We start from the raw sequence: 12,852 nt of genomic DNA, 5'->3' as shown, positions 1-12,852 counted from the left end.
GATTTGGTGGCGTTATAAGTTTAGAAAAGAAAAGTGTGACACCTTTCATACCTTCATGTGGCGGCCTAACACATGATCAAGGCTTTGCGATGGGGTTCGAGGCGTTCTCTACATGAATTCGAAAAGGTAGTCCACACTTAAGCGTAAAAGGTGCAGGCTGGGTTCATGAACTAAAAGTTTCATAAAAGTAGACATTTGGCAATGTGATTGATGCATATTCAACCGAAATATGTATACATGTCACCGAAATCTAATGTACAAGTTCAAGCTTGCTCGACCATGCTCTCTAGGTCCACATCCACATAGCACAAAACATCTGCCTGCCAAATGACCCAAGACTAGTCTACCACAGTTGTGGAAGAGGATCGATCTCGAATTTTATATTGAATCCATGACTGTTGCCACATTGAAGTAAATGTTTGGTGGGCCAATCCTGCGCAGCTTCATCGATGGCGAGGACGTTGGGCAGGCGTTGCATAGTGTGTTCTGAGGCGTGTTTCTCCCACATTGACAACAAGTCGAAGAGAAGGAATCTCACCGGTCCGCTCAAGTGAAACTTCTTCAGAGAAGCTGGTAAACGGTGAAAAGCGGGATGCCTTATTTCGTAATCCGAAAGTTGACTGTCGTTTCCACCAGCAAATGTGCCATTATTGGCGGCTAGTCCTAGCAATTTCTCCTGGATAGTCCGGCACATGCTGGGGACGGATCCGATTGAGGCTGACATATAGCTTCTTGCTATGAGCGTCTCTGGATCGCAAGCACCTCCTTGTTTGAATTCGAAGAAGGAGTCGACATGCAGCCACAGGTTCTCCAGCGCGGTGAACGTTTCTAGCGACTTGATCGGATGGACTTTCCTCAGACTCCGGCAGTCTATGCAGATCGTTCTCAGGGTCTTTGCGTGTACCTCAAGAGCTTCAATGACATCGCCAGCCGTCAGATCTCGGCCATTGTGAGCGACTTCGCCCTGTGCCACGTAGATGAACTTTGTAAGCTGTCGGCAGTCGGACAGCGTCTGGCGCAGGGCCTTGGGGCCCATCAACATCTTCACCAGCACGATCGACGTTAGGTTTGGCGTTAATTGTCCGCGGAGGGACTTGCAGTCGTCGAAAATACAGACCTCCGAGCGATCATATCCATGCGAGTAGACTTCGGCTCCCGGGGCAAGTGGGAAGAGGCAGTCGTATCCGCGGTTGCACATGACCCAGTCTATCTCGGTCCGTTGCGGATTTCGAAAGGAAAATGAACGCACTGTGTTGAGCGGGGCGTACCTCTGCCTGTGGCCTGTCGGCCCGCGCGCCGAGGTATTCTGCTCTACATCCGACCCATCACCCTCGACGTCTCGTGTGCCGGTGTCGTCGCTGCTGGAGTTGAGGCTCTGAGCAACAAGCCGGCGATTCATACAGCCTTTGTAGAATTCCTGTAAGTATCTCCACGTGTATGGCGTGACATTAAAAGCCATATCGTCAACACGAGGCAAGTGGAGGATGATGGCCAAGAGAAGGGTCCCCATGAGTGCTTCTGAGTCGTCCATTTGAATGGCTTCGCTGAACTTGACTTCTGAATGCCAACTGTTGCCGGGTATAACTCTGTCATAGTCGAAACCAATGGATTGCAAAGCCTGGATGACGAAGTCCCGTCTGTCGTCGGGGATCTCGGCAGGAGTCGCGTGCGCTTCGTCAACAAATACGAATAGTTTCCGGATCGACGAGAACTGCGCGGGGTATTTCCTGACCTCCCAGAGAAAACGAATCATTAGGAAGATGGCCTCTTGACTGTCTTTGGCGTAAAACCCAAAGTTGGTCTCGCGCCAGGTTGACTCCAGAGGGAGAGTGCTGAGCCTCTTGCATGTGAGGGCAAGATTCACGAGTCCGGCTCGATCGCGTCGAATGTGTTTTGAAATGTCATGGGCGACTGCGGCGGAGTTGGACTGGGCTCTGGCGATTTCATCCAAAATGCGTTTGCCGGTGTAAGGCGCTGGAATGAAGGAGTAGGTCATTAGGAGCAACTCCATGGGGAGACCACAGAGCCCTGTCATCGTTTCTACCTGCGCTGGTGGTTGATCTATGATGAAAGGCATGATGACATGACAATAACGACCCACGCTGGCACAAAGAAGTGCGAAACGAGGTCCAAAATGCCTCCACGAAAACTTTCGCAAATGCAGGCACTTTTAAGGGTTAAATGTGTGTTGTGGATGGCACAGTCAGGCTTTTAAATTGGGCGCCCACATAGACGGCAACATTCGTAGAGGTATCACACGTGATGCAGGCGTGTACGGAGTCTGGGCATGCAAAGCTTTGGGTCACCTGATTCTATAAATAAAGTCGCCATGGGGCGAGAGGCCACAGCTGTTCTTCCATTCCATCTTGCAGTCCATTTCCCATAACCTGGATGGCCCACGACAAGCCCGCCACGCAGGCTACGAAAGCTAATTCTCAGGAAGCCTCCCACATAACCGCATCCACCTCTGTGATCGTCACCGGGACACCGAATTTCTCAAACTCTTCCTGCATATCCTCCACGATGCCGTCGTGATTGTCAAGGTCCTTCAAGTAGACGCGCTCCAAGTTGGTAAGATAGTCGAGATTCTCCGCAAAGTTGGGGAGAACATACTTGGAAAGCTCAAGCTCATGAGTGAAGCATATTCTCTTCAAACTCGTTGGTAGGGACCAAAGAGCGTCTTCGTAGTAATAATATAGTTGCTCTCCTTTTTCGTATACGGTCGTAATTTCGAACTCTCCACGGTAGAGGCTGTCTCCGTCGATCCAGAGGTTCTCGAGATTCTCGAATTCGTCCAAATAGTCGATGCCAGACTTCCCGTAAGATACCCAATTATCGGAAAGGTCGATCACAAGGCTGCGAAGGGTCTTGGTGTGCCGCTCGCCCTGCCGGAGACCATCAAGAGCGTGCAATGGGTCGATTCCGTAGCCGGGTTCCGTATCCGAATCATTGAGGTGACCGACGAGCCGAAAGTCCAAGAGAGGGCCATAGTCCGCCATGACGGAGTCAAACGCATCGTGGTATTCACCCCCGGAGATGGTGCCGGCGATGGTGAGGTGCGTAACATTTTCGAATAAGCTGGGACAGAGGCCTGCGGACTCCAAGCCCATGCGCACTGGATACAGGTTGTCGATGTACAAGTGCGTGGGCTCAGCACCGATCTTGCCGATAATGGAGTACAGCCCCCTAAAGACGGGAATGGTGCCCTTCACGGGCCTCAAAGCGAGAGAGCTGAGCTGGGGACAAAGGGGACGCAAATTGAGGTCGGAGTTCTGTCCCAAGTCGTAATGGGAAGATGTCATCGGCTCGCCTCCTGAGAGGGCGAAGCCAAGTTCTTGCAGGTTGGGGAGGTTGGCAAGCAGAAGGAGAGTAATCGTCTCAATGCGATGACCATGCCATCCTTGATCGTTGCTCAGCCAGGCGTCCTCCGCCCATTCGACACCCTTGTTGGAAGCTTGCTGACGCAGGAAAGCGACCGAGGTCTCGTCGAAGCGGTGATTCGTCCGCTGAGACTGTTCGAGGTTCAGATAGACTGTGTGAATCCAGCCTTGGGCCTCGGAATGTTTGTCGAGAAATTTGAGGCAAGAGACCATTTTCCGAGTCGCGTTCGGTCCCGTGAAACTGATAGTGGACCAGGCCCGTCTCATGACACATTTGAGGCGATCGTGGGCGAGAGATATATTCCGGAGATCATCGAAGCCGCGCAGAAGACAGCGGCTGATGGCGCGATCCGAGTCGATCAAGTCATCTTTGTGGGCCTGGGCAAAGGCTTCGTCGATGGTCATTCCGCGATGGCGTAGCAAGTCGGCAATGATGAAGAGAACGTCGTCTGGAAGGTTGGTAAGCTTCGCCATTGTGTGCTTTTGCCTGAGTCTGGATGCAAGAGTGCAGTATAGGCAAGCTTTTGGGATGAGTTTCTTGTTCGAATTTGTGGTGGTGAAAATGGTGATGGACGCCAGTTGCTCAACTTGGAGGCGAAAATTTGCTGACAACGGAAAAAAAAAGGAAAAAGGAAAGGAGTTGAGGAAGGAGTATGTTGGAAGGACTTGCCTGCCTACGTGGCAAGCCTTGCTCCAGTTCCAGCCGGGAGCAGCATTCTCGGGGAGTCGACAGGCTTGATTGAAGAGATGTCTCTGTGTGAACTGCCATCAAAGACGTGGTACGAGTAAACCTTTCTGGCAGTTGAACTTCAAAGGATGTTCTTCGGTGGCTAAGTTTCCAAGTGCACCATAATAACAACAGATACACCATTGTGCCATCGTGACTCCCAAAGCCTGCATGTTGTTGAGACTTGCTGCATTTGACCCCATTAAATATCTAGATGGGGTCACAATCAGATTGAAATATCAGTAGTCAAGATTGTTTGGCAGGTTTGAAAAGCAAAAAATACTGCTTTCTGCTTGATACGTGGCTCTGACATCCACGTACCTGTTTGCTTGAGGAATCGGCCTTTGACCAGCCATCCTTGGTGAGTTTTTAGTCGACGAAGGCCACAGAAGAGCTCAGGAGGCTAGTAATTGGTATTGTACGGTATGAAATGTTGTCATTGTGTCTATGTCCTCATTGTTTGTTCATTGTTCGCTTTGCCCGCGTGCTTTTTTGGTCATAACTCTCGTCCCTAGATGGACTCCTCCGTTCGACTGTGGTGGAAATTGGTCTGATCTGTCGCAAGTTCCTCTATCATTATATCTCTCGCCAAATTTTGTTTTTGCTCCATATTTCGATCTCACTGTCCCTTTGTAACCCTCTAGAGACACTTTCCGCCGGTTTTGTAGCCACAGCCAAGGTGGAAGCCATCGGGAAGGTCGCAGCTGCCTTGCTGGTTGTTGGGGTCGGTCGATTTGTATGCGTTTTCATTGCAGCTGCACATTTTGCATCTGTGGCTATCGTACTTGACGTCGCCGCAGTAGCACTTGACGCAGCCGCCGAAGCAGTAGTGCTTCGCGGTCACGGCAGTGGCCAGGGACATGAGGGCTAAGACGGTGGCGAACTTCATTTTGTGCGGAGTATGATTAAGTTTGCGGCTGTGTAGCTGAGAACGTCTTGTAGGAAGAAACGAATGCGAGTTTGTTTTGATAGGGAACGTGTCTTATAAGCAGAAGAGTGTTCGACTGAGTTGAGTGAAGGTTCGCAATGCTTTTTATACGCAGGACGCTGTCAGGTAAATTTGCGATTGTTCGGAGTCGGCAGGAGTTTCCTCTCCATGGCCGTCTTGGAAACTTCGGCGGCAATTCCTTGAATTGTTTATTTTCGATATTAGTTGCAGCGATGCTCAATTACATTCTGGCTCTACGTCTATTGGCGAAGATTTCGTCGCGGGGGACTTATCGCAGAGCTGTATGTTGTGTGCGGAACGGGGAAGCCGAGATTAAGTGGGCTGCCGTCGTACCCCGGCCCGCCCGATCGCGTCGATCCTTTCCCCTGTCAGCCTTAACACGGCCAACCGCAACGATCGCACCGGCAAATATTTTTTGACTAGAAACAAAGTTTGCACGTATCAACAAAAACATTAATAGCTCCCGAGTTAAACCATTCGATCAGTCGTTAAAGAGTTGCAGCAATTCTGCCTCTGTCATGCAAGGCTTGGCTGAATATCTGGGAAAGCTCGCCTCGGCCGAATGATGCGGCAAAGTTTGGAGAACTTTGGATTTGAAGGACTTCAGAACTGATAACGGGTAGATAAGCAGCTTCAAGTATTACGACGAGACTCTTGGTCGACTCGTCTACAATATCGCGTCCTTTCTCCATCCCCCACAATTCGGGCATCCCGGCTCAAGCGTCCCGTCACCATGACTCGGACAAGCGTGCATACCATGGCCAGCAATGCTAGGTGTTTATGCAAGAGACTATGCTAAGAACCCTGTGAAAGACCAGAAGCAACAACAACAGCGCATCTCTTTTCCAATTATTACTTTTGGTATTCAGGTGTGGAAAATCAAGAAAGGGGAAGCTTTTGTGACTGTGAACGTTGATGATTGCAACTGCCGGGGCTTGGCTGAAGGAAGAAAAAGACTAAATCATGTGGAGAAGAATGCATCGAGTCATTTCATTGGGGATGGTGGACAAAGATTTCAATAAGACGAGGAAAGAAAACTTTCAGAAAGTCCCATGAGAACAGTTGGACTGCGAATCCTTCTAACGGACAGCAACGCTTTGCAACCAAAACGCTCATTTAAAGCGGTGCCAAGCCCCTTTATCTCTCATAGCAGCCCTCTTCCTCCTCAGCAAGCTTTCACGGCCTACAAATCGACCACCACATGAACATTTTCAACTCCTTTGCATGTCAAGTACTTGACCCTCGATCCCAAGACCTGTGTCCATCTACCTGCGGCCTGTCGCCACTTGAATGTCATTGTTGTACATGACATTCTCTACACCACTGTCTCTGTTGACTGGTCTTTTTCTTAGTTGATCGGTGTTCTGAGATAGATAATCACCAAGCCTGAACTTGGACGGTCGGTCCAGCGAATACACGTCAACTCCGCGAGAGCCTGCTGCGACAACAATCCCCCAATTCAGCCCGATGACTTGAACTTCCTCAGTCAGACGGCGTCCCCAATGCTGGTACCCAAACACTGAAAATGCTCTGAGAGCTACGAATCTCTGCACAGAATCGCCAGAAACCGGATTCTAATTTCTCGTGCAACCTCTCCTAAAATTTTCAGCGAACGTCTCAGACTTCGGCTACGACATGCCCTCGCAGCCCTTCGCCCATCTCGTTGATCATGAAATGAAAATCAAACTGTCCCGCCTGCAATCGTTATCGATTCGATCCAATTCTAAAAAAGTTTCCCGCCTACCATACAATCACCGATGACACTGGGGCCTGCCCGCACACTCTGCTTCGAGATTCCATGGGGCTCTATATCTCGCGACTACCAAATGAACCTACCTAGCGTTACCTCATTGATCTTGATGGTTTTTCCAGGGTCCTTGGTCGTCATGAGCACTTTCACCCAGGCTTGCCATCCACTGGCCAGTTTCGCGTTCAAAGGATAACGCCCGTGCCATCCTGTTGATAACACGATGTCCCCAAGCCAACTGGTGGACTGCTTGCAGCAGAGGTATGCCGCTACGCTGCGCACTATCTGCATCGAATTCAGCTTCCATGACCGTCACCCGGAAGTGATTACCTGTCTGGAGGCTTTCCCCATTTTAGAGATACTTCTGCTGAGCATCCGGGCTATCCCGCCTCCCCATAGGATCTCACAGGTCACTCTCGGCAGAACGGTTCACCGAACTCCTATTTTGTGATTCCTTCCAGTGACTCTCCACCGTCTCTGTACCTGTGGCGATCTACATTATTTGCATCACATAAGTCGCGATCTCCAATGCCAGAAGCGAAAGATTAGCTAAGGGAAATGTCGTCTCCGCGTTCTCCGAGCCGCAGAGGATGGTGTTCGGCAGAACAGGAGGAACACTTTGGGCGTTTGATGGACTTTGAATCTTTTTCAATATTTCCTGCAAGTAACAGGACACAGGGCCAGTTTCTCACGCTGGATTTCCGGAACGAATTAGCAGGATGTGTCAATTGGTTAACGAAGGCAGGCTGTATTGTGATGGGTCACATTGTCTTTCTCTCGACAATGACAAGGGCTCGTATTTTTGAGGGGCTGGGTTCTGGTAAGTACCTGTTGAGGATAGAATGAAGATAATGCAACATGAAGAACATAAACAAGCACAAAACAGATGGCGGCAATTTCATGATGTCAGAGCAACTGGAGGTATTATTTCGTCTAAATAGCTGGGGATTTCCGCGCACATCGCAGGATCCGAGACTTTTATGAGGCATGTGTGCCTGGTTTGATGGGATTCTTTCACACCGAATCTTCCTCTATTAGCATCGGATAGGTATCCAGCTCTCCAAGCGACATGTGACAGGATTCTTACTCGATAAACCTCGCTAGCCCCAGACCTCATCTTGCCAAGCAGGCCACGCCGGGGCAGGGCTTGCATCCCCAGAGCAGCTTGCATACAGCTTGGGGTCCTCGATCACAGTACCTTCGGGGAGGTCCAGCCCTAGAGTGTAATCTGGGTAGACCCCAGAGCTAAAAGCTCCGCCACCCCTGCCATTGGACCAGAAGATACGGAAGGGGATGTACTCCTCCACGGTTTCAAAGTAGATGAACTCGCTGTAGGGATATGAGCGAAAGCCCTTCTGAACTGTGATATCGGCATTATTCGCGTTGAAGCCTGACTTGGCCTTATCCCCGAGCCAGACCATCACCACGTCGTCAGCCTCACCAACAATGAACTCGTAAGATCCGCTGAGAGATGCTTTGAGGTAGCCGCGATGGACAAGAATATTGCACTTGATCGTTGATCCTGCGGAGCCTTGAACCCCTCTATAGTTGATTGGTTGGTTCTCGTCATTTTGGCTGTATCTTGGAACTTCTGAGTGTCCAATACCGACCGGAACACGACCTTGCACGAGATTCTTAAGATTGTACGTATTCGCCCTGACATCTGCGTTTTGAAGAGTGTTCCTACACAAGGTTGATCTCTCTTCAATCACATGGAGAGCGAACTCAGCGCCTGGCGTGCAAGAAGCTGAAGCGGTTGAAGAAGCAACACTTGTCGGCGCCGTCACAGGGATGGTGGTCGGCTTGATACCGTCAAAGCATTGACATGCCGACCAATAGGCAGCTACATCAGGGCAAGAGCTGGCGTATGCAGGCTTTGTGCCAAGGACCCTAGGCGTAGGGGTCTCTTGACGCGGGCCGTGGACGTTTCTCTTTTGCACCGGGGATGGAACCGACAGAGTAACAGTCGGCTGAGGTCTGTCCTCAGGTCAGCATATAAGCCACCTTGGGGAAGTTGTTTTGGACATTCTAGCTTACATAGCAGGCACCGTGGCATAGGTACTCACGAAGGCCGCACAAAGAGATGATCTCGAAGCAAGAGATGGATCATTCCTACCCGTGCCCGCAACTTGGCGGCCGCAGTTATTGTTGCATATTGCTGCAGACGCAACGCGGGAAAGGAACAAGAAGATGCTTAATGTTGCTGGCGACTTCATGGTGAGTCAGGAAATGATAAAAGCTGATCGAAGGCTGAAGGAGGCTCTAGGACTTTTAAGGAGAGCTACATTCGACACGATGGGAACATCGATCTTAAATAGTTGATGCCAAGAACTATTTTGAAATCGTGAATACAGCAAAGTGACCCCGACGATAACCCGGACGGTCAATCTGTTGAATAAGTAGACTAAGCCTTGGCTTCTCGCCCTCAATTTTCCACATGTGGCGTAGCGGCTGAGCGTTCGGTATGCAGTCGGGCATCCCTAAGAAGGGAAATAGCCAAGCTGAAGGAAGGGATGTGCGACGTCTTAGATATTAAGACAATTGTCGTACAACTCACGAATGTCTATCCCTGCGCAAGCCATCTGCCTCTGAACGTGGAGAAGCTTACCTGCTTTTAAGGCCATGGCAAGACAAGCCACATTCGTCAATTAAACTAAGAATGACTTACCATCCATGCAAAGGGAGAGGTTCTCCGATTCATGTTCTCGGAATATTTGCAAGGGAAGCAGATGATTCAATTTCTTCCATGTATGTGTACAAGAGTCTCTTCGAGTGCCAATACCAGTGGTGATGTTGCTGGCAATCGGCTCCTCGAAGTCCCACGCAAGCAACTTTTGGGATAGCCACCCGCTGAATAGTGCCGAGGGTCTCAAATCGAAGCCTGCATGCCGCTCAGCTATTTGGCCTTGAGCCACTTTCTACGGCATCGGCGAATGATTCAGATGTGAAATTCACTTTTGAGGCGACTTAGCGATGAGAATTGGCGTGTTAGAAACGGAAAACTCGATCGTGGATGGCATCCTCTTTCAGTACACATTCGAAAAGGTCAATGCACAAGGTTGGAAAGAATGAGATTAGTATTAAGATTTATAAGAGGTGATAGTAACAACCCTCAGTTCTCTGGCATCTTCATAAATGGTACTTGATCTCTAGACAACTGAGATACGTCGAGGAAGAAATTGGTCGCAGCCAGCTTCTCGCCCTATTCAAAATTCATTCACGGAGTTTGCAGTTTGCTGCGGAGGTCACATGATAACAGAGCTTCCTATAGCGGTTTGAGAGTTCCTACGACGTCATTAACAATGGAAAAAAAGAGCCAACCTCCAGTCCGAAGGTGTGTTCAATGTTGACAAGCTCGTATCCATCAAGTTGGGTTGCATGGGAAGTGGTACGTATCGCGTCAGCAGGTTGCAGTAGTGCACGATTCAAGTGGGCGGTCTTTCGTCGACGACATGGATACACATCAGTCCAGTGTGGACAACGAATATTTCCCCTCCGTCATCTATCCAATGTTTGTAATTCTTGTCAAGCGCGGAGTTAGTCGAGACCATGCCGACTTGCCCGCTGACACTTTTCTTTTGTATCATGGCTCTATCCGTTCGGCATGTTGCATGATCAACGGGGCAGATAAGCCTAGTGACTCAGTCACGGTATCTGAGTATGGGATAATTTGAGAGTTAGCCGTGACAGCGTATTATGTTCAGAATTTCTTCGTGTCTGGATTTGGCGGTGAGTAGCTGTATTTTGCGTACAGCATGCCATTGCGAAACCCCCTGGCAGGATGCCGGCTTTCTGCCAGGATTTCGTGACAATAGCTGTCATGAACGCGGATTTATCGCCCTTAGCGCCTCTATCGTCCGGCAGCGTATCCAGCAGATACTCTGAGATAACGAAAGGAGGAGGGGTCTTGGAAACATGGCATGGCAGGAAGATCGTGATACGTGAAACCCTGTGATCTACCTCCCGAGGCGTGAAATACAAATACCACGTACATCCAAGAAGAAGGTAAGGCATCATATAATACATCTCATCAGAAGTTATCGTTCACTCGGACTAGTATTAGTCTACCTTACGTTTGATCTTCCCGCATGAGACTGACGAAAGATAGCAAAAATGGCTCCTCAACTCCAATTCGCACTTGATTCACCTTTGGCTCGTCATCGCCAGTTGTCGCCCACCGCAGCTATTCGCGTCTCCCCGATTGTTCTTGGGGCAATGAACTTCGGAGACAATTTCAAGGAAAGAATGGGAGAATGCACCAAGGAAACGGCCTTCGCCATTATGGATCACTACTACAGTCAAGGCGGCAACTTCATCGACACCGCGAACAACTACCAGCTTGGCCAGTCCGACGAATGGGTAGGCGAATGGCTTGCTTCTCGCGGCAATCGCGACGACATTGTGCTAGCAACGAAGTACAGCAGCGCTTACATGACGCACGATAAGCAGCGGCTCCAGTCCAACTACGGCGGCAACAGCATCAAGTCACTCAAGCACTCTGTCGAAAAGTCTCTGAAAGCGCTACAGACCTCATACATCGACATTTTGTACCTCCACTGGTGGGACTATTCTGCCTCTATTCCAGAGGTGATGCATTCGCTTAACGATCTGGTCGTATCCGGCAAGGTGCATTACCTGGGCATCTGGGATACCCCTGCCTGGGTGGTAGCTAAGGCGAACCAATATGCGAGGCTGTCGGGCTTTCGCTAGTTTGTTGTTTATTAAGGCAACTGGAATGCCTCTATGCGAGATTTTGAGCGAGAAATCATCCTAATGTGCATGAGTGAGGGTATGGGTATCTGTCCCTGGGGAGTTCTTAATGCTGGCCGCTTTTAAACTGAGGAAGGTTTTAAGGAGCGCGAGAAGCATAACTCTGGACGACAGAACATGGTATCGGAATATGATAAGGTGTCAAAAGCACTGGAAAGGGTTGCAAACGTGAAGGGTGCATCCCTGATAGATGTCGCCTTGGCGTATGTGATGCATAAGGCTCCTTTTGTGTTTCTTATTGTTGGTGGCTGGAAGTTGAGTTATATCGAGGGTAATATTAAGGGGCTTGGTACTAGTCTTAACGAGGAGGATATCTGGATGATTGAGAGGTTTTATGACTTTGATCCTGGATTTCCTCACACTTTCCTGAGTGGTACCTCACTTTTCGGCGGTCTCCCTTGGGGCGCGTATTACCTAGGAGATGTATGGCTAACCAAACTCATGGGTAACTTTGACTGGGTTGAAGCTCCTTAAGTGATTACCCCTAAGACCTCCTAATTAGGAGCTTTATGTAGAAAGTATATGTGGGTAGCTTAAAATTCTGTAAACTATTATTACCTGCAAACTGAATGAATAATATTAAAGCTTTGAGGTATATGTAATAAAGATGACTGAATGTAAGAGGAAGTTGTAATCTATTGCCTGGAGATGCAGCCTAATGAAGAATCTCGCTTGATCTGCAATCTCTGTTAGGATGTATTAATTCTGAACGGGCTTGGTTGAAGTGGTTGAGCGCTCTGAAATATTTCTGTTTAGCCTGAGCTGTCACTAGGGCATGGAAGCGTTATATGAGTGTGCTGCTATTTTGTAGTTGATCATAGTGGCTATGTGTGGTTGATGACGAAAATAATTGGGTCCCTTTGAGGGATGACTGAGTGATACCTAGGTATGATTAATGGCGGTCTCTTCAACTAGACTCCTGGATTCTGTAGCGTTTTCGATATGTGAAATGATTGGCTGGAGTTAAGGCATATAGTATGCTGATATGGTCTAGGTGTTATGGCTTGGTTCACGTCTGGGTTGGGGTGGAGACTGGAAATTGGCATCCGGCCTAATTGCTTTGACCATGGAGTGGTGATGGATTGTATAAGCTTAGAGTGGAACTAGAGATGAAGGTATTAGGAAATAACAGTATTTTTTGTTGTTGTTGTTGTTGTTGTTGTATTTAACGCCGAGGCGGCAAGGGCGCAACCGCCCTTGCGGCCGACCTCCCGAAGGGTATATGGCGTGAAGGGCCGCAGGCTCAAGCTATATACTCTAAAGTACACTCCTCTTCCTA

General features: G+C 49.2%; 5 protein-coding genes across 5 annotated transcripts; 1 reads left to right on the top strand and 4 right to left on the bottom strand.

Moving 5' to 3' along the window:
• Positions 1-855: 855 nt before the first annotated feature.
• Positions 856-2,035, bottom strand: COL26b_011962 (uncharacterized protein; the record flags this gene model as incomplete). The annotated part of the gene is made up of 2 exons (XM_053184615.1): positions 856-870; positions 905-2,035. The coding sequence occupies 2 exons, from the start codon at positions 2,033-2,035 to the stop codon at positions 856-858; spliced, it is 1,146 nt and encodes a 381-aa protein (XP_053031418.1).
• A 400-nt stretch (positions 2,036-2,435) lies between these two features.
• Positions 2,436-3,854, bottom strand: COL26b_011961 (uncharacterized protein; the record flags this gene model as incomplete). Its single annotated transcript, XM_053184614.1, has 1 exon — positions 2,436-3,854. One exon carries the CDS (start codon positions 3,852-3,854, stop codon positions 2,436-2,438), a length of 1,419 nt encoding a protein of 472 aa, XP_053031417.1.
• Positions 3,855-4,747: 893 nt separating this feature from the next.
• Positions 4,748-4,996, bottom strand: COL26b_011960 (uncharacterized protein; the record flags this gene model as incomplete). The annotated part of the gene is made up of 2 exons (XM_053184613.1): positions 4,748-4,862; positions 4,893-4,996. The coding sequence occupies 2 exons, from the start codon at positions 4,994-4,996 to the stop codon at positions 4,748-4,750; spliced, it is 219 nt and encodes a 72-aa protein (XP_053031416.1).
• A 2,907-nt stretch (positions 4,997-7,903) lies between these two features.
• On the bottom strand, positions 7,904-8,373 carry COL26b_011959 (uncharacterized protein; the record flags this gene model as incomplete). The annotated part of the gene is made up of 2 exons (XM_053184612.1): positions 7,904-8,267; positions 8,342-8,373. The coding sequence occupies 2 exons, from the start codon at positions 8,371-8,373 to the stop codon at positions 7,904-7,906; spliced, it is 396 nt and encodes a 131-aa protein (XP_053031415.1).
• Positions 8,374-11,018: 2,645 nt separating this feature from the next.
• COL26b_011958 (uncharacterized protein) lies at positions 11,019-11,513 on the top strand (the record flags this gene model as incomplete). The annotated part of the gene is made up of 1 exon (XM_053184611.1): positions 11,019-11,513. One exon carries the CDS (start codon positions 11,019-11,021, stop codon positions 11,511-11,513), a length of 495 nt encoding a protein of 164 aa, XP_053031414.1.
• Positions 11,514-12,852: the final 1,339 nt, after the last annotated feature.

The sequence above is a fragment of the Colletotrichum chrysophilum genome, assembly GCF_026319265.1.
Source record: "Colletotrichum chrysophilum strain AFK26 chromosome Unknown scaffold_158, whole genome shotgun sequence".
Classification (NCBI taxonomy): Eukaryota; Fungi; Ascomycota; class Sordariomycetes; order Glomerellales; family Glomerellaceae; genus Colletotrichum; species Colletotrichum chrysophilum.
This window is presented reverse-complemented; position numbering and strand designations above follow the sequence as displayed.